This window comes from Drosophila hydei, unplaced genomic scaffold (genome assembly GCF_003285905.1).
Source record: "Drosophila hydei strain 15085-1641.00,03,60 unplaced genomic scaffold, DhydRS2 tig00000149-arrow-pilon, whole genome shotgun sequence".
Lineage (NCBI taxonomy): Eukaryota > Metazoa > Arthropoda > Insecta > Diptera > Drosophilidae > Drosophila > Drosophila hydei.
In genome coordinates this window covers 3,226,341-3,251,979 of record NW_022045678.1, presented here as the reverse complement: position 1 = coordinate 3,251,979, position 25,639 = coordinate 3,226,341, and the positions used below count along the sequence as shown (strand labels likewise).

Below are 25,639 nucleotides of genomic sequence, written 5' to 3'. Positions count from 1 at the left end.
TCTCTCCCTCTCTCCCTCCCTCCCTCCCTCTCTCCCTCTCTCTCTCTCTCTCTCTCTCTGTCGGTCAGTGAAGCACCATCCTACAGCTGCACCTGGAACGTTTGCGCTGACGCCTTCGGCGGTGAGATAAACGGATTCGTGCTGTGCCTGTTGCTGCTGCTGTTGATGCCCATACCCATGCCCGATCCGGTTGCCGTTCCCGGCAGATCCGGCGACATTTTCTTAGCCGCTGCCACATTGGCTGCCCACTCTGCGTCAAAGGGATCGGGATCGGCTCCTGCACCACCGCCATTCGAGGCACTCGCCGCCATGGTCTGAGCACGTCCCACGTTCGCCAAGTAGCTGGGCCGTTTAGGTGGTATAGCAGGCGAAGTGGTGCGCACCACCTGGCCCAGCCACTGTTCGGCATTAGGCAGCTCGACTGCATCGGCGACCGGCTCGAAGCTGGTACGCTTGGGCGAGTGCACTGGCGGCGGCATGCTGGCCACGCGAGGTGGCACTTGAGCTGTGGGCGTGCCACTGGCGCTGTTGCTGCCGCTGCCACTGGTGCTGTACGAGATTACCTGCTGCTGCTTCTCGGCGGCAATGATGTTCTGATTGATGCTGCGGTTGTTGTTGAAATTCAGATCATCCCCAGCTGCCAGCAGTGTGTCTGTCTGCGTGAGCAAGGACAGTCCCTGGCTGAGCTCCTGGCACAGCTGGCTAACCGTGTCGGCGGCCATGATGGCCGGATCGCCACCCGTCTTGGCCGGCGAGACCTCCGCAATGGGCGAAACACTGCGCAGCGGAGTGTGCAGCGCGTGTGGATTTGGATTGCCGGCGGCAGCGGCCAGGAAGGCCTTCTGCCTATCCGCATTGGACGGAAGATCGTTGAGACGCAGCGACATCTGGCGCTTGAATGGCGACTGGCTGCCGATGGTGCTTAGCCGGAAGGAGCTCTGCCGCTCCAGCATGTTCGGTGTGGCATGTGGCCGCTCGATGGCGAACGGATTAAACGGCTTCACAGTGGCGGCTGGCGGCCCGGGAAGCGCTGGACCATCCACACTGCGCTCGTTGCTGCCCACCGTGGCCATGGCCAGGCGCTCGGTCAGCGACTGCTGTCGGAAGGAGCCCGTGCGCGTGAAGGTCGAGTTCTTTGTGTCGAAAGTCATTGTCACGCCGCACTCCTTGTCGCGACGCTGCTTGCGCTCCAGGCAGACGGCGAAGGCACAGCCAACAGCGTGCGACAGCCTCTCGCCGGAGTCCTTGCAGGCGAGAAAGCCGTGGCACATCCAGCGCCGAGTGGTTCCATCCCGGCAAATGTAGCTGAAGCCGCGCTCGTGATTCCGATCTGGCGCACAGAAGCTCACCTTCTCAATGGTCTGGTCCACAATGAGCCCCTTCGTCTCATCGTCCACAACACGCAGGCCATCTCCACTCACATGGAGCAAGCCACGCACCGGCCGGCGCCTCGATTGCTGCAAAGCGAATGACAAATTAGATAAGTAATCCCTTTAATCATAAATAAAGCCCAATTGGCGTGCACTCAGAAGATATTTGACCTGCGCTGGATATCTAATCTTTCCTAGCTCCGATTAACATTCCAGGCAAACTTTTCAAATCAATTAATTGATTTGCGCATAGATTAGCAACTATTGATATGCTTATCAACTGCAACAAATACGAAAAATATAGACATATGCGAGGGTTGTCTAAAAAGTATTTGAATATTAAGTGGAGCTAAAGAAAACTAGATGAAAAGAGGAGAATCTAAATTTTGATATTTAAATCACAATATCAAATATCAATATGCGAGGGTGGTTTAAAACTATACGAACATTAAGTGGATATATAAAAAAACTAGATGAAAATAGAAAAATCTAAATTTTGATATTTAAATCACAAAATCAAATATAAATATGCGAGGGTGGTCTAAGTGGATATCTAAAAAAACTAGATCAAAAGAAAGAAAAATCTAAAGTTTTTTATTTAAATCACAATATCAAATATCAATATAAATATCAAATATAAATTCCACTCAATTTGATCAGTTAACATGAAGATTATATCAAACGACCCTCGTTTATATTGCTTCCTGCTTCTTAGTTATCAAACAAACTCGCATACCCTGTGTGCAGCTGGTCAACTGAAAGTTGTGATACCCTGTATACAGATTAAAAGCTTGTCAAATGAAAGATTTGCTCGTTTTCAGACCATCTATATCTATGTGCCCCGAAAGTATTTATATTCCTGATTAGCTACTGCCAGTTGGCATTAATCTTCGAGTTTTTTACAGCCAATTTTGATTCCACAATCAATCTTAGTCCATTTGACTCACCCTTAATACTTTGAGTGCCTCCTCGCAGACCTGCATGCCGCGCGACTCGAACACCTCGACGCAGCCCAAGTACTTCACTGAGAAGGAGCAGGTGGCTGAGCGCACGGCCTCCTCGTCGGCCTGCCACTGATGCGGCTTCGAGGATTCGGGCACCCGATCCTTGCGACGTCTAAACGAGTCGCGGAACGAGCGCCGTAGACGATCCATCTTTTTGGGCGATTTCTTGCTAAACCGGAACGAAGCGGATTTCTGTGTGGATATCAGATAGACAGAAGTTTAGCATAACGATTCATATAGGTGTGCATGTGGTGCATTATGACAGACAGTAAAGAGAAACAAGTGCCGATCAACCCCTGTTGTTGTTGTTGTTGTTGATGTTGTTGTTGATGTAGTTCTTGTTACCTACCCCATTCTTAACATCGCCGAATTTTCCGCGTGTGAAGCCGCGCTCCAGTGGTTCGTGCGTGTGTGACGACGAGTTTCCCATGGCTGTGGTCTGCTCGCGCTTTCCCCTTCACTCTCGTACGTCTGGCAGCTGCTCCTGCTCTTCCTCTCTCTCCCTCTCTCTCGCGCTCTCGTTATTCGGGTTGGCTTTTGCGTGAGTAAAATGCTGCCAATAACCGTTACAGCTTTGAACAACGTTGACAGCGTTGCCAGATGTCACACGACAGCTGCTTCTCGTTGTCTCGCTGTCTCGTTGTCTCTCTTTCTCTCCTATCTTTCAAGTAACAGTCTCGTGTTGATAGTTTCTATATATGTTAAAATATTGTGTGTTTTATATTATTTGATTGTATTTTATTTTATTGATCTATTTATTGGGCTGTTGCGTTCGCAATTTTATTTGTTCGTTAAATTTGAGTTATGGGCTTTGATTAAATTAATTGATGAGTTGCTGTTGCTGTTGCTGTTGCTGTAGCTGTTGTTGCTGCAAAAGTATTTAGAACGAGTGTTGGCATTGTTTAGGTGGCACTATCTAACGGCACTTTGACGTCTCTGCTATGCATTGATTCGATTCTGTGAGTCACAATTCATTAACGCTTATCGAAGGGTGTCACTGACAACGCCCCTAAAATTCAATTGATCTTACATATCAATGGGAGCTGATCCATAACAGTTGCGTTTTGTAGTATTGAATGATTTAGCAACCTGCCTCTGCCAGGCCGAATCTCTAGTGCTACTGCCTAGCCAAATGCATATTCAAGGCTAGATAACCTGCGGGAAAGCAGCCCCAACAACCTCCAAACTATCAGAACTTCGACTACAAGCCCCAAGCCACAAGCCCAGTCGCGCCTTATCGTGCGCGCGGTCTTGCCTGTCTCACGTAATTGTTTACACATATTTAGTATTATTTTTTATTTTGCTTTATATTTTTAATTTATTTTATTTTCTATTTTTTCTTCTTATTTATTTATACTTTGTGGGGCTTTTGTTTTCTTTGCGCTGCGGCGACATACGCTGACGTTTTTGTGACTTTATCACATGTCTCATATTGCGGTAAACTTTGCCGGACTTTGTGAGCTCTGTGTGCTTTAATATATAATTAGCCTGTCCCCAGCACACGAGCCACCCGAAACGCTGACAAAGTCAACAAGAGAAGGAACTGCATTAACTTATGTCGGATCTAAGCCAAACTGCAGCTAAATGCTTGAGATGGACAAACGAGTTCTATTAATTATACAACTCGAATGGACACTTAGATGGGTTCTTAGGAGAAAACTTCGTCTGTTACGTGATCTCGAACGTGTTTCCCACTAACTGTAAAAGAGGAACATGGCAACTTCTTATCAGACACATTACATGCATGTTATCTTATAGGAAAACAATGACTGATGCCAGTTTACAGAGCTGGCTGAGTAAGAGTGGGCAGCGGCTTCCATCTTTGGTGCAGCTAGGCAACCGCACTTAACTGTAAATCTAAGAAAACCGGTTTCTACCAATGCCCAGTTCTACTTAGCTGGGGGATGTCGCCTCTCTGCAAGGGCAATCGACACGGCTTTGCTCTGCTCTGCCCAGCTCTGTCTGGGTGTGGGGCGTTGACTTGTAGCTATTGTGACTGGATGCTGGTTTGACTGCATTTCTGGCCAGAGGCAAGTATTGGAGTCTGGGCGTGACTGCGACTTTCCGAAAGGGTCAGCTAACCTAGCTAATCAAATTGTGGGCCTAAGCCGTGAGATTTAGATTTGTGTTGGCCCCAGCCAGCTGCTGCCTTTCAATAATGTGGGTCACTCAGCACAATCGTATTGTGTTTCGCTTTCAAGAACTGTTTTCAAGCGCACTCAGTGAGCCACGTGAAGTGCCTATAGTCCTGTCCTATTGGCAATCTATGTTGACTACAGTATATATAGCATTCTATTTGACAGTGCATTAAGATATGATAAGCTTTTTTAGGTCACTTTCAGTTTTTAACCATACTATAATATATATATAAATATATCTGATATGAGTTATTTCATATCGAACTCTTTTGTAGACTTCAATAAAGCAAAATCGATAATATTTAAAGCAATAGTTGATCGAAATATATCTAAGCTCTGATATACACAAGAGTATCTCAGTCATTAGATTTATATTATAAATTTATAGTCTAAGAGACTCAGCACATTTTGTTGTTTGTTTTCATTATGATTCATTTGCTCGAAAACCGAGTGAACGACACGTTTCGCTTATAAACAAAATATTAATGAAACTGCAGATTTGAAGATAAAAAAGCCTATTAAGTCACGCTCTAAAACTGAACATGATTTCAGCAGTGACAACAATGGACCACAAAATGAACATCATCCGAATGGGGGTTCATTCAACCACTAAGCCATCCGCAAACAGGTTCCACTCGACCATGAGGAAAATCAAACAGATCGGAAAGTAGTTGAGATACATACGCCGATTACAAACAGATCTGTATATATACATATACACATATAGCTACGTAAAGGTAATATCAATGTTTGCTTCATATATAAAATTTGTATATTTACCCCGCTGGCTAATTAACAAAGGCCATAAACCTGATACCATCTGCGTCAGTGTAATTTCCAAACATTCACATTCAACTAGATAACGTTGCAGATTTAGCCATGCAGAGAAGCTGGGCAGGCCTCGAATTAAATCAAATCAATCACAGAGAATTTTAAACAAATCGAATATGAAAAGGAAATGAATCAAGTGAACTCTGATAATTGAAACTATTGAAGTCAGGCGTGCCAAATCGAAGTCATCTGATATCGATCTGCCGCTCACTGGGAGCACATGTTATCAATGACACGTTTGCATCCACAAATCATAAGTCGCTGATCTGTAACACATGACATTCTATGACATAATGAAATAATGAAAACCCGTAAATTAGCGTGCCACAGCCAATGGCAAGTGGCAAATGGCAAAATTGTGCCTTTAGACGCCATTAAGCAATTAACCCCCACGACCAATTTGCAGCGCAGTCATTGACACTACTAAACCAGACGCCTATCCACATATACCATATTACTATATTGTATAGTAATACAGTAATTAACATTGGCGCCCACTAGCTGCTGCCTAGTGAAGCTTTTTATGTCTATACATCACTCTGTATTTAATTGGACACCAAAACATGTTGCACACTCAGCAGACACCGATCACAGCCGCGTCTATCCAGCTTTGGTCGGTTGAATGCTCAGCAATTTTACCTTGTCAGAGATCCGACTTGGTTTCTAAAGGCAACTTGGGCTAAGTTCAAATACATTGATTTGGAAGGAAGGCCTAACAATAATCCTGGATTAGTGCTAGCTGACTGAGCCCATTCGCTTAAGCTTAGCACATTCCACTGGTAATCAGCTCGCAGCGTGAGATGCTGCACAGAGATTAGTGGACAGGACAACAGAGTTGATGCTGAAGCCTTATTCTAACATACGTCGTCGGATGGTTGGGTCTTCAAATAATAGCAGATTAGATACTGAAATCTTATTCAGAACCATACCCTCCTCCTTTGGGTTGGATTTAAGACAATTGCAGAGTTGCTGAATCTTTTGTGAAAAGGTAGTTACATCTCGTGTCGTTCAGGAATTTAGTTGAAAAGGTAACAAGGAAGAGGCCATAACCTTATTTATATGCGCAGATGTTAATGGCGAAACCTTTGAAAACCATAAAATCATATAAGTAGAATGTATTCGATATGATTAAGTTATCAAACAACAATGCCTTTCTTAGGTCGAATATGCTAAATGCCTATACCAAAGCTCAATCTCTAAATAACTGAAACCTCCGTAGTCAATGAGCACTAATTCTTCCGATGGATCACTACTAAAATGTAGCTCAGTATTGAATGAAATCAGACCTCTTTAAGTCTCAACTCTCAGTAAGCTAAGAAACAATTAAATATTCAAGTCTATTCAAGCCTCTCGCATCAGTAGGTAGTTCTGCCTAGGCAACTCACTACTCAAGTCAACTCAATAGCAGCGCATCACCATGTAGACAATATATATACATATATACAGATGTGCATTCCGGGATGCATTCAGGAGTTCACACGCTTTGTGGTGGTAAGAAAAAAAGGATACACAGTTATGGCTTCCTCTTTTCCTTTGGCCAGCTTTCTGCGCGTACTTAATATGCAATTATAATTATGCCGCCCTGTGTTTTGTCTTCTGGCTTCATCGTCGGCCAGAGGGATCGAGGGTTTATCAACCACCAAAGCTGAAGCCAAGTATGTTCACAGCTACGACGTCCTTTCTACCAGCGTAGTCCTTTCCAACAGAACAGCCAACTATTTTGTTGTTTTTTCGTAATTTTTTTCATTTGTAAGGGGGGAGGGTTTGCTTATCGGAGTGTCGGAATTTAAAATTTGTAAACTCGCAGTTTGTGTTGGTGGTCGTGGGAATTTTCATAAAAAAAATAAATGTCAAATTAATGCGGCACATAAAAAATACAGGCACATCATACAAGCTAGCTGAGCGGATGCTTAGCAAAGTAATTAAAAGTGTGTTCCAAGGCAATTAGGCTTTGCTGTACAAAAAGGCAGGCAGCGCAACAGCTCGTAGGTCTTCATCAACTTTCGTATGCTAAAAAAGATTCTTTTAGAGTTCTAGTTCAGCAAAACCAATATGAAAACATACCCAGAGGAAGGAAGAAATCTCAGAGCAAATGAAGCACAAAATTCCCACACTCTATGCGCGTTTTCTTTACTCTCTCTGTGTTCATGGCACAATCGACTGTCGTCTCGGCTCGAAAAGGGTTGCTTAAGATTTGCACAGAATAAGTTGCAAAACAATACCCTAAGATTTGTGCGACTGCTCGCAAGATGCCTGATGCGATGCCACCAAATGACGCTCGGCTCACACATGGAGACAAATTCACACGATGGTGCCAAAGCGCACCCTTAACTACCCGGGTGGCAGCAGTAGGCGCCTAGGGGTAAGCCTAGGGGGCAGGGGTATACATTGCTATGCACCCAGACCGAATGCAGCCAGCCCTAATATCCAGCTGCACTGCCATGTGCTCGGCTGTTGAAGTGCGTAATTATTAGCTGTCAATTGGGCGTTGATCGGGCCACGGAATTTACCTGGACACCATGGGAACTGGCTGCAAGGTATGAGAAAATGGATTTTGCTCTCTCGATTGAATCTGTGCACAAATCGCGGATCTGCCTTCCATTGGCAGCTGATACAATTGCAGAAGCCATAAGCATAGATGTCCTTTGACCTTTCACATCATTTACATTCCTCAGAGCTAAGAATGTCAATTATTGTAGACTGTAGACTGTAAATGTCTATGAATATAAATCATAATTCAGGCTAGTAAGACACTGTTCTGTATTTCAAATCATTGAAATATTTGTTTTAATAATCAAGTTGCCTGACTGCAGGAACAAAAACAAACTCGCATAAGAAACCACTTGAAAACAAAAGCAGGAAACCAGGAGCGGAAGTCACAGAAGTCGTCAAAGAAAAGGACTGCATGTAATATATATACAAGCATAAAGTTCAAATATGTTTAAAGTATGTCTACGTGCTACACAAGCACACACCGACCGCTATATATATATATATATGATGGAATCTCGAGGCATATGCCAAAAAAAAGAGAACTGAGAACAAAACACAACAAAACATTCGACAGCCATTGCAATTGATGCCATCTGCCACAGCTGTACAGACTCGGAGGCACGCTTCGTTGTTAATGGCGCTGACATGTGTTTGCTGCACGTGGAAGGGCCCTTGGAACTGGGAGCCAGCTATAACCAGTTCTAATAGGCACAAGTCCTTTGCGGGATCTTGTTATTTGATTTGTCTGCCTTGCAGGTAGAGGACGAAACACTTCAGTTCGTTACGGTTTGCTTGGCTGTTGCTGATTCCAATAGTTTGCAGCGTACCTCTAAGGATATGCACAGCAGCTGCGTATGAGTGTAGCTGTATATGTCTTGTTTATATCTGTACTAGTGTATCTGTGTTAGTGTGTCTGTATAAGTATCTTGGACTATCTGTTTTCTCTCTTATCTGTATCCGTTGTTCCTGCCTGTGTATCTAGGTCTCTATCTATATATCTAAATATCTATAACTGCATCTGCATTCGTATTTCTGTACTTGTACCTGCTATATATCTATCTCTTTGTATTTGTGTTTCTTTAACAGTGTATCTAATTTCTATCTTTGTATCTGAATCTCTATATCTATATATATTATCTGTATTCGTGCATGTGTATCTGAGTATTTATATCTATGTATCTATTATATCTATCTATCTTTGTCTGTGCATCTAAATCTCTATCTCCGTATCTTGTGGCTGTTTGTACCTGTATCTGAGTATCTATATCTATATCAATGTATCTGTTTGCCTGTATTTGTCTTTCTTTATTTGCGCATCTAAATCTCTATATTTTTAGCTATGTATCTGTATTCGTGGATCTCTATATGTATCTAAGTATCTATTCGCTAGTATATTTATCTGTGTTTCTAACGTCAATCCCTCTTTCTATGTCCCTACTTCTGTGTATTTGAAGTCTACATTAGCTTTTGCATCAGATGTTTTAAGCGATCGACTTAATTAGAGCCACACTTGAGTAATGCGTGGAATACCTCTATTTCGCATTCCTAACCGAATTGATGGAATGACTCAGCACACACACGCATACACAGCTTTGCACAGAGAGAGTAGAGTGGGAAATACACACTCACTGAGTGAAAAACCTGTTTGCGCACAACTCGCTTCAACTGTCAATCTGCATATAAACATTAACAGCAAGTGAGACTCGTGTAAGAATCATAATCATATGCAGTTGATTTAAGCCGAACAAGCAATCAATAAAACTTTAACATCAGAGCCCGACACACTCATTAAATGATTAAGTATTCATAGCTCATATGCAAAGAGGCATTCCAGGTCGTTTGGAGGTTCAGCCCTCTGCACAGCAATCTCCCAGGCTTGGGGGAAATTCAATTGAATCATGAATAAACGTATGCAAAAGAATTTTACATCAGAACATTGTGAATCAATCATAATAATAATAAAATATTTAAATATTTAAAAAACTTTCTAAAGTAAGAAATAAGATGTAATCGATTTTTGAGGAAGTTCGAATTTCTATTCATGATTCGTATTGCCGAAGGTGGATAGGCTTACAATGCATTGGTTATCTAAGGTTGATCATTTTACTTTGATTTATTGAAATTTTATTCACTCTTAAGAACTCAAGAATTTATGTAATATGAATTATGTGAACAGTGTCTAACAAATATCCACGTACTACTTGAATAGGGATTTCGTCTGACATTGGCAAACAGCCAGAGAGAGAGGAGCAGAGCTGCCTTATCTGGCACATCAAACAGAACTTTGTAGGTTTAAATGTTGTCTCGCGTTGTTTAGATAAGGTGGAGCTGTTTTTGACAGTGAGCCAAATAAATAAATTCTGTTTTATAATCCACGTGTTTTATAATCAACTGCGATTAGCGTTAAATACGAACAGTATGTGCTTTTGGCAAATTATCTAACAGACTTTTGGCTAACGGATTCATGGGCAACGGAGCATGACAGCTTCTGTCAGGTGCATTTTCTGCTCGCTCTGATTGTTGTTAGCAGACTAAAAAAAGTTGGCGCTTTTCAGAACGAAATCAATTTAATTGTGCGCGAGAGTGTGACAAAAGTTTTGTCGCACTTGCAGCTAACGATTTGTTTATTAGGCGTAAACGAGTTACAGGCTAGAGCACCTAAGTAGCGAGTTTGAAAGAACGATAACTTAGGCACCTGCCGCCAAGCAGGTGAGGGCGGGCGCGCCAGTAATCGATAAAGCGGCGCGACGTGTAAACAAAACAAAAACTATTTACGGAAAGCAAAGAAACCCCTCATGTGTTTCCCCAGTTAACAGGAAAAGAAAGGTAATAGACAGCTCAGACAATCGAACCGAAAAAAGGTATCTTTGATTAATTCCCATTCCACTCACGATACTTGCCGCATAACAGCTATAACCGTTATTCAGTTAATCCCATCAATCACTGGAATTTAATTGGTTCAATGAAATTAAATTTGATACACCAATTCTTTGATTTGCATAACGAGTTCGAACCAGAACTGCAAATGAATCCAGCCAAGAGCACAGCGAATACTGGAAAAATGTACTCGAGTCGAACAAAAGTTTGTTTCAACTCGAATATTCTGACTCAGGGCAGCGACTAGTCTCAATTTAGAATGCCACAGGAATGTTTAATATAAGTTTTATACATGCTATCAAAATATAGTTAAGCTCAAGTAAATATGTTCAGCTGACTATTATCATAAACTCTAATGATAAAATTCATCTTTTCTAAATATTATTGACCATCTATGATAATATCCTTACATAAAACACGCTGCTGCCATGACAGCGACAGGAAAACTTAAGGTTAAGAAACTTGAAATGCATTTGTAATGCAGGCACTATAAGCCTTCATTAAGCTGTGCTTACTAATCACAGCGACATTAAAGAATCAACTTAATGACAAAACGTTTACGTTCGCAATTAGCCAAGTTTAATTTCCTGCCATAACAACTTGAAGCTGCAGGAGGCAAACTCTAACCGGCTATAAAGAAAGACGCATTCCTGGGGGAGGCATCCAGCCAGCCAGCCAACCAACCAACCAGCCAGCCAGCCTGATGGTTTAAGTGCAGTCTCAGTCCACGAGACATCAGCATACCAGCCAAGTTAATGAGTTGACCAAGCACAATTGCCCATGTCAAGAATTTGCCATAGACAGAGTAAAAAAAATGAACGGCTAGTAGATGCTCTGTACAAGTTGAAATGAATCTTAAGCTCAAGTAGAAACATAGGAGTGAGGACGACTGATCTATTCTGATTAGCTTCAACTAGGCTTCATTTAGTATGATCAGTATGATCAGCTAATACACTATCATCACTATCATTGTTTAATCTAAAATAGAGATTTAAAGAGAAGGATCTTTCAAGCGACTTGGGCAAGGCTTTACCTTTGACTGTCCCCCTTACAAGCCTCATCATCTACTTAATGATTGCCGTTGTCTGAGACTCATCAGAAATATAGCCTTGAAGAGGACAATAAGAGAGGTATAGACACATATGTTGCATGCTCTGTCAAGCGACTTGGACTTGCTTCTTCATCATCTTTCCTCAGAAAACTTCACTGACTAGAGTCAAGCTCAGGTGTAAGCCTAAAAACAGCAAAGCCCTAAACCAGTACAAGTTTATGGATAAGATGTGATCTACGAGCAATACGAAGTTGGATTCGTGGCTCCCTCGTGTTGGCTTCGTGTTGCTTTTGGCGTTTGTTGAACTTGCGGAGCACGTTCCAAACCACAGATGGAGATGCCAGCGATCTCCAAGAATGCAGTTTGGCATAATCGAAAGGCAAGCGAGAAAACCAACTGGAAACTGGTTTCCGTCAAGCGATTGCACCGGGCCTAACAGTTGTTGTTTTTCATTTTTCTGCTTCTTTTTCTCTTTGTTATTGTTGCTGGTATTTTCTTGTTCTTACTTTTTGCTGTGGCCTGTTACCGGTTTTTGGTGGGACTTTAACCTGCGGCTGATGCTTGCCTCTTGGCTGTAAGTTTTTGTAGCCCCAACATTTGTTGCTTAAGCTCGTTAAGTTGGCTTTAAGTACACCACCTTGACAGTTCTACGAGTGATTCATTTAAAAGATTTATCTTTGCAAGAGAATTACCCATTCGGTTTTCTTTATATTACAAAAGCCAGTTCACAGCTTTGAAATACTCTCTAAAAGCGGTGAAAATAATAAATATGCAAATAGGGAAATGTAGAAATTATGTTGAGTGGGTGAGAACTAAGTAGACCCGGCAGGCATTACCTTGGGCTCTTATAAAGGAAAGTATCTATTGTTATAAGCACTCTCTCCTCTCTCTCATATTTGCTTTCTGCTGGCAACCAATTTCATTAGTTCATAATTAACATATTTCAAACACACTAATTTGAGCTTATGTATATATTTTGGAATGTCCATTTACAAACAAACAAATTAAAATTAAATGTATAATAGTTTACAAAAATACATATATATTTGTTGTGGCTGCAAGGTAAGGGTATTAGCCAACTGGCATTGCCTAATCAAATGTTTATTTTGACAAAATCAGCTTTTAGTCACATTATTCAATGAATCATCCATACATGCACAGGCATTTTGGTATATATATATTTATATACATATATATAAATATATATGTGATTGCTGATTGCAATGCTGGTTAATAACGCTAATTTCAAATGTTACTAATGCTCGATAATTGCAATTTGCGAGTTGCCTGTAGAAAATCTTAAAATATTGTCGAAAAACAGTCATAAACAGCGAATACTCCATATGTCTATGAAAAAGGAAATAAACCCGGTTTGCCTTATACTTTTGTCAGTTTGGACAGCTGTCAGCTGTGTGTCAATAGGGAAAGAAGCCATACCTACCTACCTACATATGCGCATACTTAGGTATGTTCCGTAAAGGTAATTATCGACCGATTTTTGTATTTACTTTGTTTGTACAAATATCTCAAATATATCTGGCATACTCCATATACTCTTGCTGATTGTTCAGTTATTTCAGTGCATTTCAGAGACGTCAAAGGTAAATATTTTTATAAAAAGTTCAGGAATTATTTTTTATATTGTGTACGAAAGCTTTCCACATTCAATGCGATCCGAAAACCTGTACACAACAACAGCTACAGCTACAACAACAAAAACCGACTGTGACTTAAGAATCCAAGAATTGTATGCAAATGATTACATTTCATGCAAAAACTCGTTTTCGGATTGAGAGTCCATTGGAGTCGTACCATCCACAATATATACTATAAATATATAAATATATATGTATGTATATATCAGGTATTGTAGATGTAGCTGCTGTTGTTTTGCTTTTGGTTGACATTTGTACCAGAGACATACCATTAAAGTATTGTATTTGTATTTGTATTTGGAGAACTGTTCAATTTCTATCCAAGCGCAATTAAATCCAGTAATGCAATAACTTTTTGATTATCATTTGGCACGTTCAACTAATTTTTGTTTAGGTCACCAAACCGGTTTCGAGCATTATATAATCTATACCGATTTATATACTGATTTATATATATATATACATAGTTATTATCTTAAGCACTTAACAAACTTCACGGCACCACAAATGATAGAGAAACAGCACGATTTCGTAACACTAGAACACCATTTGATCAAGCAGTACCTTAAAACTTAACCCCCCGACTTGGTATGAAATATTACGCGGACATGGGCTTTACGGAGCACCACCAAGTGTGGACTATGCAGACTGACGAACTGGCGAACTGTCGGTCAGCGGGTGACGCGCTTTCCAGAGAGGTTTGTTCGATTCGACGGCTCAAATTTGTCTACTGTACTGCCTCAGTGTCGGACTGGCTCGAAACTCATTTGCCAACCGCACTCGAGCGCTGAGCAAGCGAGCGAACGAACGTAAGAGGGACAGACGAAGAGAGCGGCAGAGAGTAAGATTCGAAGAGCGAAGTATGGTGACAGCTGTTGGCTTTGTACACAGGGCTACTATCTACATCTGTGTACACACGAACACACACGCACACATATACACACGTGCGTGCATGAGTGTTTTACGCTCTTGTTGCGCCTGTGTGCGTTGCTTTGCTCAGTGCCATTGTATTATTATTTACTACCAACAACGGCAGTTACCTCGAGACCGAGAGCGACACCGATAAAATTGCGACGCGTTTTGTTCAGCTTGTAGATTTCGTGGAGTCGGCAACAAAAGAGATCGGCCAGCTAATTTCTCAAAATGCGCTACATTCATTTATGAAGATAATAACAAGAGAGAGTCTACGCTGAGGTTCAATAATCATCTACTACATATTATTTATGTACACATCTTGCAATTATTTGTACAATTAAATCGAGAGCTAATGAGAACTTGAAGAATGATGCATCAATTATTTGTACAATTAAATCGAGAGCTAATGAGAGCTTGAAGAATGATGCATATGAAATAATTATGTTTTATTAAAGGCCAAATGTGAAATAATAGTTCATAAATGCTATTTAAAAATCTTTTAAACATTACTTTGACTTTCAATGAATTAATAACTATTTCATTGGTATTTTGCAACATTTTTCAGATATAAAGCATAATTGTTTGAATATATTTGATAAATATTAAGAATGTGTTTTATTAAGACAAACATCACGAATCCGCACAAATTTTTAAGTTAAGTGGAAACAAAACAATCAAAATAGTTATATATAGTATATTTTATACACTTCTTCTAATCACGCGCCAATGTGCCCGTTATTGGAAGTGTAGGACATTGAAACCAGTTGTTGGTTCTGCAGCTGCCAGTTTTACTTACACACGCATACAGTCATACCTTCGGGTCTACGTTATGCGACACGGCCTGGAAATCATTTCCAACCGAAGAGTTTTTTGTTTGTGAATAAAGAGACAATCGAAAGAGAGCCACGCTCACATATAAGCTATATATTTAGAGATCGTTGTTAATCTATAATATATACAATGCAATGACAGTAGCTGGAAGTTGAGTAACTTAGCCAACGGCGAATTAACAATTGAACTTATCAAATCGTAATGTTTGAGTACCCAACCTGATTTCCACGACTGCAATGACGAATGATCGATTGAGCTAGCAGCGAACAAAGCAATAAGACAAGGTCGTTGCGTAAAGAGAAACATAGATAAATGCAAAGAGAGTCCAGGCCGTTCCACGAAACTTTTTGTTGTTCTGTGCATGCGATGGAAAGGTCGATGCCAACTGAGAGAGAGAGAGGGAGAGTACAAAGAGCAGCATAGGAACGTGCGAAAAATTGCAATGCAGCGGCTTAAAGATTATATAGACACATACATATGCATATAAATATACATATACAAATGTGCTTATTGCCTGCATGTGTGTGTTTGCTTTATGTAGATATGGGCTAGGTAGCTGAGCTGAGAGCCAGGTAAAAATGTTTCCAGTGAATCATAAGACCAGCATCAGTTGCTGAATCAAGAACTAATATTCATTTCTAATATTTCCACGATTAAAGCAAAATCAACTCACACTTTCTTCACGACCTCCACTGGGCAAAAGCCCCGTTAAAAGTCAATTTTAGCAATTTGCGTAAGAGCCAGCAAAAGCCAGTCAACAGCAAATGTGCTACGCAAGCTACAATTGCTTTGTCTGCTCCATCATTTAGATATAGTTTATATAGTATATACAGAGCTGGGCGCTCCCAATGCTAGACTAAAACACTCCCACACAGCCACCCAATGGATGGACAAAAGATAAGCCACTGACAATGCCACGAATAGCGAATAGCGAAAAGCAAAAAGCGAACGAGGATTGAAGATTGGGGCGTGGGGATTGGGGATTGGGGATTGGCAACGGCCACAAGCTGAGAAATCAATGTCGAGATGGCTAGACAAAAGCCACATGTTGAACTAATCAGAAATTCAATCAAAATGTGCAAATGCAGCCGTCAGAAGTAACAATCGAAACAATACAATAAAACGTTTAAAACCGATCAAAACAACTGTTTATTACAATAAAAATGACTTCGATTATAAACGAGACAAATATAACTTGTGTATAGCCCTCACCTTTGCTTACTGTCTATAAATTTACTTCTCCATTCATGCCGCATTGGGTTTTTGTTTTCATTTGTAATTATGATTGCATTTTTATACATATTTAAATAGTAGTATTTTCTATTATTACTAATTAATTTTTTAATCAATTTTTTTTGGATAATTATTTACTTATATATTTTCTTATCTTGATACTAAATTAATTTTTTAACTTGTGTTTTCCAACACTCATTTTATTATAAATTTATTTTTATTATTATATTTCCTTTTTTTTAATTTTATATATATTTATTAATAATAAATTCGTCACTTGTTTCTCTTTATGTAAAATTATGAAATTTTTAATGAATTAAAAACTTACCTAAATTTAGAGGCTTAACCGTTGAGCACTGTAAATATATAAAGAAAGAAAGGCATTTTAGTTATAAGTAATCGAATTTTCATTAAAATGTTTCCCTTTAAGCTGGCTTTAAGAGAATTGCGCTCTTGAGGCGAGCTTAAGAGCTTGCGCTGGTTAATGCCAGCGGCATTGTAGGTGCTTAAAGCGCGACAATTACAAAAAGTTCTCACAGTCATTAGGGTCGTGAAGCATCGCTGGTCTCGTGTTTACAATTTTTTCTTTACCATACTATATGTATATAGATGCATATGTATGTATTTGTACTTATGTATATGTAGTATAATATATACACACACAGACATCAATGCTTGCAAGGCAGATATGCAGCTGGTCTGAGTGCTTGAGTGCTTCTCGAGACGCTAAAAGCTCAAGTGTGGCTTTGAGCATAGATGAAAGCTCTCTCAGCCTATGCGACAAAGTTTATTCTCAGCTTAAGCTTGGCTTAGCAGCAAAGTTCAATGAACTTCAATGCGTTAATATTTTTACATTTCATTTTTTGCTAACCTACCCGCCCACAGCTCTCTTTCAACTTTTATAGGGTAGCTTAAACAATTTCAAATTTCACATTTCACGCCCATTGCTCAATAAAAAACCAATTAGCTAAGGGTTGCAGCATCCCTGACACTATTCGCAATCGTTCGGGGCGAAATTTTCAAGTGCCTGGAACTAGTCTCAAATGCAATTAAAAACAATTTAACAGCTTAGATGAAACAACCGTTAGATTGCTCTAAAAAATAGTACAATAGAGAACCGTTCCTTCCGAGGCGCGGGTAGCACCGGCATTATCAGTCATTTAATTAGGGGCGACACACTGAGGCGTGAGAACCAACAGGCGGTGTACATTAAATGGATTATCGTCCTGTAAGTGGTACTCGAGTGTCTAAGCCACCCCACCTACATGAGTAAATATTAAAATTTAGCAGCTGACTGACTCAATATTTATTATCGCCATATTTGATTACTAAATAAACAGCAATTAATTTCGAATTAGGTTTATATTAGCTTACTTTAATTTAGTAGATAACTTTACTTTAATACATTTTTTGCAAAAACTCATTTCCTATGGTACAACAATTGGCTGAGAACAAATTTATTTTACTAATTAGAAAAATGTTTATTATTTGCTAAGAATGAAATATAAATTTTATAAAAATAAGAATAAATATAAAAATTATAAAGTATACAAAATAAAAATTTTTTAAAAGCATATAAGCAACAAATAAAACCAGAAGACTAGATAAATATCAAATATTTAGTATTATTTCAGAAATGCAATTTTTATAATGAACTTCATGATTGAAAATCTATTGCATACTTTTAGGCAAGTGTGCTAAAATTATAGATTAAAAGTGTGTAAAGTCCGTCTTTATTTATAATAATAATAATATATTATTATCTATCGTAACACATAATAATTTGCTATGTGTAAATATTAAAATAAATCATGACATCTTATAATAAAAATTTCTAAAAATTCAAATCTTTCACAGCTAAGGAAATTAATTTTTTTGAATATATTTATAGAATAATTATAATTGATTACAATTATATACAAAGTTAAGAACAACGGAATACGTTATTTATTTGAATACTTTTATTAAGCAATTTTCGCATATTGTCAAATTCAAGATTTTTATAAGCATTTGAAATCCAGTATTTTAGTTAGTCAGATGTGCTAATGCTACTTAAAATACTATATTAAAACCATAATAATAGATATATAATATACATATATAATATATATTATTATTTATATATATAATATACATCTCTTAACTTAAATTCCTTACTTAATTTAACTTAACTTTAAAATTGTCTTTCTGTTCCTTATCTCGCAATATACACAGAGTTTTCAAAATCTAATTATTAGCAATTTGTATTAGTTATTTAGATGCATGCTTCCCCTTGATAATTCTTGGAATTATTAAGTATTATTAATAAATATAGAGAATTGGAAAATTATTTCTTAGAAATGGAAATGGCAATGCCCACTAACAAAGTTGAGATCTTAGCCTAACAATTAACTTAAAAGCGACAATAACCATCTCTCTGCATGTCTAAATTTGCCATTTTTAGCATGTTTAATATTTCAAGTATATAAAGACTCAATTTACTGTCGCATGTGCGAACAGAATGCGTAAAGCAATTCCATTAAAAGTACTTCTTCAACCCAACTCTCCCTCCCTGCCTGATGCTCATATTCCTTCCAGCTGTCGATGTGGATGTGGATGTGGATGCAGATCTCTGCTTCCAGCAGTTCTGTCTGCAGCTGAGACATGGAAAGACACCATCATGTGTAGGGGAATTCGAATGAAGCAGCACACGGCCAATGCACAGTGGGGTCATTCAACAAAAAAGTGTGACATATATAAAAAATAACTGTAATTGAACATTCACAAAAAAAGCTTGTAACAAATCAATTCGCTTTGCCCTTTAATTTTCTTTACTGTTTTCGTAGGAAACAGGTGAAATGGCCCCACAGTGCAATCGGCAAATGGAACGTGCCTGTTGCGTTGTGTGGGTTGATGCTAAAATTGCATTAATGCAATTTCTACACCAATTCCCCCAACTGGAGTGCCATAAATGTGCCAAGCAAATGTCAACTCTGCTCTCCGCATCTTTGCATCTGTCTATATATGCAGGGGCCATGCTCCTATTGCTCAAGGTGATATTTTCGTAATGCTACATGCTGAAATGTTCAAGAGCTCTGCTTGTTCGTCGTACGCATTGCTTCCTGTGGCTTCCTGCATTAATTCCAATTCATTTGATTGGTTGCAAAATTAATGAGCTTATTGCCAGTTCTGTTTGCGACTGTAAAGTGAATTTACACAGTCCATTTGCGTATACACAAATACCCATGGCCCACGTGAGGCGCCTTCACAGGTATTGGGGCGTGGCAACATTGATTGGTCTTAAGGCGAGCTGGCCTCAAGATTGATGACGGTTATAAAAGTGCCTAAAGTTATTGCCCTAGCCTAAACAACACCCACAACGTCGTTTACTAGCACCTACACATCCGCACACCTGCACACACACGCACACACACTCACACATACTTTTCGTACATCTACCTTCGGCCACGCCAAAGTCATTTCCTTTGCCAACGCGCAGATTGTATTGAAAGTAGCTTTGGCTGTTGCTGCTGCCAAGTCTCAATTGCACTTGTGGTTCTTCTTCTCATTCGAATTCGAATAACAATAATAATAATTATTAATAGCAATATTTATCGGGGTGCTGCTTCTATAATTACTGCTATAAAACTGAGAAATCGCGTTATAGTTGCCAAAGGCCTTGAAAATCTGACTGGGTGGCGGCAATTGCGGTCGGCGATGCGATTCCTCTGATATATTTATGCATTTACTTAAAGCTCATTAAGAATGAATCAACGTGGACAAGAAATTAACTTATTAATATAGATCTCTTAAATATAGATATCTTAAAGTCAGATACGCTCGACATGGATGACTCTTACTTCTAAAAAATTTTTTTTCGTAACGGTGAATTAGAAAGAAATAGAAGATGCTAATTTGTGCAAAATAAAGTTAGCCATAAAAATGATTCATAACAACGTTAAATGATGAGTGGGGATCTCAATAAGGCGTTCTATGCTAAAGGTCACTTTTTATTAAGGTAAGAATAAAAAGTCTACAAATTTTATGAATTAACTTTTTATTCTTCTATTCTAACATTCTGTTATGAAGTTTTGAGAATATATTAATATTTCATTGTAAGTGTGCTAAGCAATCTATCTATAGTTGAAACTCTGCAGTGTGCAACTGGTGAATGCTGGGACAGATCTACAAGGCAACTGTTATCTGACGATAGACGCAAAGGAGGATTACCTCGCGCAGGCTCACCTTTTGCCGTAATTGAACCTATCAAGTTAATTGTTATTAAAATAGCATATAATTACTTTAAATTTTATAAATTGTGGTTTAAATAACAAAGTATTAAAATTGTGGTCGGAGTTGACAACCCCAAAAACCGTGTTCGACATAGTCAACATATTTTCGCACGCCCAAGTCTTTAAATCTTAGATATTCCCACGGGAAATATGACTGGCACGCGCTTCCTAACTTTGGTGTTTGCCCAGCTCAAGTCTTGGGCCGCAAAAAGTTGCACTTGCAACACAAACGCCTGCCATTGCGCGGCTGAAGGATAATGCGCCACACACGGCATAACTACGTCGAACAAACACTGGACGCGCCTTTGTCTTGGGGTTGTTAGCCCCGTCTGGGCTGTTGGCTGTCGCTTGTTGGGTGGTGGGTGGTGTTCAAGGGGGTGTGCCATTGACGGAAATCATGCAAAAACGTGCCGAGTGCACGAGTCCTAAAGGAACTGAGCACAGAGACAATCCTTCGAGCCGCCGTCTCTCGTTTCTGGTTGTGACAGTTCCTGGTTTTTCGTTCCCTGCTGCCCCAAATTGAACTTCTGACTAATTCCTTTCTGTTCGCCGCTAACTGACATGTTAATAGCTCGTAAAGTAAACAGCAACAACCACCAATAACAGTCAACCACCCCTGAGCCTGCCATCTTATTCATTAGGTTGAGCCCTGGCCAAGGTCTGATTGCTTTAGTAAAACGATGAAAGTTAATAAACTGTCCATTGATTGATATCAATTAAAGAGTTTGTATCAACGTTAATAAGGGTCTTTCTTAAAGGGATATTATAACCGTTCAGTAATCTATCAATTGCCAAAGAAATTCACATACAAATGAGTGTTCATGGCACACTGGAATCCCAAAGTGAAATAATCGGGTTACGCTGTTGATCTTCTATACCGATCGACTTCAAATCATAAATCAATGTGCAATGTGGGCATGGTGAAAGGGTAATAAATCTATATCTTTTACAGTTGTAGAGCTCGAATCGATTTTGCATGTAGAATCATTGTTGGCGTCCTCTATACATTTTTGAATCCATTCAAGGCAACGTGTTTAAGTTACCCCTAATAACCCCATTTAGAGTTTAATTTGTTTATTTGCGAATTCAAGTAAGGCTTAGATTTGATTTACGACTTACTTGAACCATTTTCGGTTAATTGACACACAGTGGACGCATCCGCCTACACAGAAATTATTCGATTGATTTTGGATTCTACGTGGGAAGAAGCCGCACAGCATTTGCTTCAAAATATTGCGGCTTTCAAAAGTCAAAAGGTGGGTGCAGTTCAAATGACATGCAGCTTTAAGGCAATGCCTTTAAAAGATGAGATGAGGGAAACTAGTCATTATTCAACATAAAACCTACAACTGACTCTTTAGTAAGTCAAATAAAAAGGCGTGGTAGTACCCATTCTTTATCAGGACTATCATTGCTTAGGGCTTCAATCTGTAATATATAGGAGCTAGACCCTTGAAGTTGAGATGGAAAAATCTTGAAACAACTGCTTGGCATGGGCTTCAGTGTATCTCCTAGTCGGGAAGTTTTACCTAGAGCAATCTTATATTACTATAAGTTAAGCATAAAGAAGCAGCTATTTTAAAATTGTTTCCAGTTATAAAGGACACAGTGTGTGTAAAGGTTGAATTGTCTTACCTGCAGAAGCGTATACAACAATTGTTTGGAAACTGTGCAACTAGCTGAAGCAGCTAATTACCTCTACTAATGGATGACAGAGGCGACAGCAGCGAGCGCCTTATAATGTTGAATGAAAGGCAGTTAAGGAACTGCGATACTAAGTACAAGTTGTGCACACGTTACGAGTGTTGCAGCCACATCCACGACATCCGCAACTACAGGCCCCATATGGAAGGGGGCCTCGATGAAGTTGTGAGAACAACAAACTTGCTTTGGCTTGCTCAGAACACGGCTAAGTGAAGGTTTTGCGGATGCCACTGTGTGTGCGCGCTGTCATGCTTGGCTGCTCATTTATGACCATAGAGCACAGAGCACATTGAGGCAGTAAGTGAATGTATCTCGAAGATACACGCAGAGTGCTCAGAGTGCAGCGAGACAACAACTTTAAGTCACTGCTGTTGTTGTTGTTGCCGCTTCAGTGATTGTCGAACCGTTCTTCAACCTTTACTTCCCATAAAAAACGGAAAAACTTTGACTGTGATTTCGAGTGCAACAGCTGGGGTTCATTAAGTCATGGTTGACGTGCAGCTAGTTAGGAAAACAAATACAGCCGAAGGTAACTTAGTTTTACCTCCAAATTGGAGTAAAAGGAATGAGCAGAACTTCTATAAAGATTAATCTAGTATCAAGCTGGGGAAACCTTTCCCCTTTTCATTTTCCCAATGTTTCTCTAAGCCATGTGCATTTGCTTCCTTCTATACAAGGATTGAAATCACTGTGCCTTATTGAAGCCACAAGATGAATGACTGCGACCAAATCATTTGTATTCATATGTATAGAGATATGTTCTTCGATAAAGATAAATTAGATAAATTTACGAATGATTCTTCTTGTGGAGCAATTTGTCTGTTTTCTGTCTGTGAAGCTTGAACACTTTCATTTTGTGAACATAAATCAAAGGCAAACTAAAGTGCGAAAGCTTTTCAATATAATTCTCAGATTAGATGTTCTTGGTTTGCGGCTTTACCTATCAAAGAATTTAACTTTTATCGAGCGAACATGACAAATGGCATTGTAGGCAGTTAGCCCGCACTTAGCTTATCAAACAACCTTCGACACAGAAAAGGTTGCAAATATATTTGAATTTCGTTTCATTATGTGTATTTAATAATGTTTATTTAGGAAATATGTGTCATTGATTTTAGATAATTCAAGAATTAGCTCTCTTCAAATTGTTTCTATCAATTTATTGTTCTGGATAAATGGCTTTGGTTTAAAATTTATAATATAATGTTATTGGCTGATATACAACTGTAATTTGGACAGCTTATAAAGCATGTTGAGAGGATGAAACAGGCAGCGAGGAGCTACGGGAAGTATATATGTATATATATTTATACGAAAAGAAAGTGTCGTCACATATTTTTATATAGATACACACATATATTAATATATATATATTTCTATATAAAGTTAATATACAAAAAAAGCTTCAAGCTTTCGTTTCATATATCTCTTAAGAACCCAAGTAAAACAGCTTTGGAAACTGTATGAAAATTCGTTTGAATAATACTACTAATAATATAATTCTTAAAGTTTCAAATTTGCTTTAATTATCACTTTTTATATTCCTTTTGTTTTAATCTGAAGCCGCTTGGCTGCCTAATTAGCATTTGAGTGCAAATCGTTTCGTTTGTATTATTTACCTTTCATCGGCACTAAGGTCAATGTATCGGCAGCGACGTTTTGAAACAAAAGTTGAAATTGTGAAAATATGGATTGTAAATACTTTAAATTCAGTTAAAATTGTACTTAAGAAATTCTTAACAATCATAAAATACATTACATACATTTAATGAATTTGGAAGCTACTCATGACGGAGATATTCATAAGTTCTATCTATGCTCAAAACTATTTTATAACTCAAAATAAGTTATGCACTTTGCATATCTGCCTAAGCAACGTATTCCCAGCTGAACCGTGTTGCAATCAATATCATTCAGTTTCAGTCAATTTAGAAGTAAAATACATATATATTTCGATATATCTAAATGTTAGTGAAGGCAGTTGAGTGGGCGGCAAACACAAGCATAGGACAATGCATAGATGTAGTGGGAAAGGTCGCTAACAACTGGGAATCTCCATCGAGATTCTGGGGATGAAGCTCTCAGCAGTAATGTCGACCATATGGTAAAGCACTGATACACACACACACACGCAGGCAAGTACACACACATACACACACAACGACATTTGGCATTTGGCAATGTGACAGCAGAAAGCAAATGCAGAAAAACGCCTGTTAAAGGTAAGCGGAAACGGAGCAGCAGGAAAGTTTTCGTCGTTGACGAAATATATGTACATGCATACATACATATATATATGTGTGTGTAAGTTTGCGGGGACACGAAATCGGCAGCAATAAGAGCGCCAACGCAGAGCTGCAAAGGAAAATCAATAATACGGCGATTTCGGCTGTTGCCTTTTGGCTGCTGTTGTTGCTCGCCAACGAAATGTGTCACGGCGAGGGAGCATGAAAACTGGAGCAGTCATATTTTGTTTGTAAGGGAATGTTAATAGAAAGCTATAAATAATTGCCTGTTTAAATGGCAACTCACCTGTTTTAATAGGTTTTGTGGCAGCTTGAGCTATTTGCTCGTTGTATTTTTTTGTCGATGTGGAAGCTGAAGTTCACGCTCAAAAAAATTAAGCTTTAAAAAAAAATAAGCTTTAAAGTTCTAAAAATACTCCGCTGTAGTTGTATGTATATATGTGTGTGTGCAATCGTAAAATACAACTACAAATGCACGCACAACTCCAACTCCGACTCCAGCACGCTTCGTGCGATTACACAACAGCAACGAAAAACTTCACGAGCCGCAACGAAGTTGAGCGAAAAGGCGCTGCCGAAAAAGACTCGAACGCTTTCATAAACACAAATATTTTACTTTTATCTGTTTTGCTTAGTTGCTTTTGTGGCCGCGTTCACACTTTTAATTAAATCATATTTTTGGTTAAAAATCAGTTGACGGAGTTTAACTGCTGTCGAGTGTATGTGAATCGGTCACAGCACATATAGAAACGCACACACGCATACAGACAAAAGTATACAACGCACAACGCTGGCGTTGGCCGCCACTCGACAACAACGCAACGCAACAACTGCGATACGCGAGCGCGCACCAACAACTGAGCAGCAGCCGAAAGCTGAAAGCCGATGGCAGAAAGCAGAAAATAAAACGTACCCGAAGTCGTGGTGTCGCCAATGAGTGTGGCTTGTGTTTGCTTGTCGGGAGCCTGAGAGAGTGGGCAGCGCAGTTGCGTTGAGCGCTGATTTGAAAGAGCTTTTGCG

The 25,639-nt window shown here is 39.3% G+C and overlaps 1 protein-coding gene across 8 annotated transcripts; it reads right to left on the bottom strand.

Moving 5' to 3' along the window:
* Positions 1-73: 73 nt before the first annotated feature.
* Positions 74-25,610, bottom strand: LOC111603859 (protein numb). Of its 8 annotated transcripts, none has more exons than XM_023321660.2 (5): positions 25,533-25,610; positions 16,727-16,754; positions 2,724-3,066; positions 2,318-2,566; positions 74-1,457 (listed from the first exon to the last, which is right to left on the bottom strand). In XM_023321660.2, the coding sequence occupies exons 3-5, from the start codon at positions 2,802-2,804 to the stop codon at positions 81-83; spliced, it is 1,707 nt and encodes a 568-aa protein (XP_023177428.2). In that variant the 5' UTR covers positions 2,805-3,066; positions 16,727-16,754; positions 25,533-25,610; the 3' UTR covers positions 74-80. The 8 variants fall into 8 exon arrangements, with proteins under 8 accessions (XP_023177428.2, XP_030079048.1, XP_030079050.1 ...); XM_030223188.1 differs by lacking the exon at positions 25,533-25,610 and adding an exon at positions 24,906-24,989; XM_030223190.1 differs by lacking the exon at positions 2,724-3,066.
* Positions 25,611-25,639: the final 29 nt, after the last annotated feature.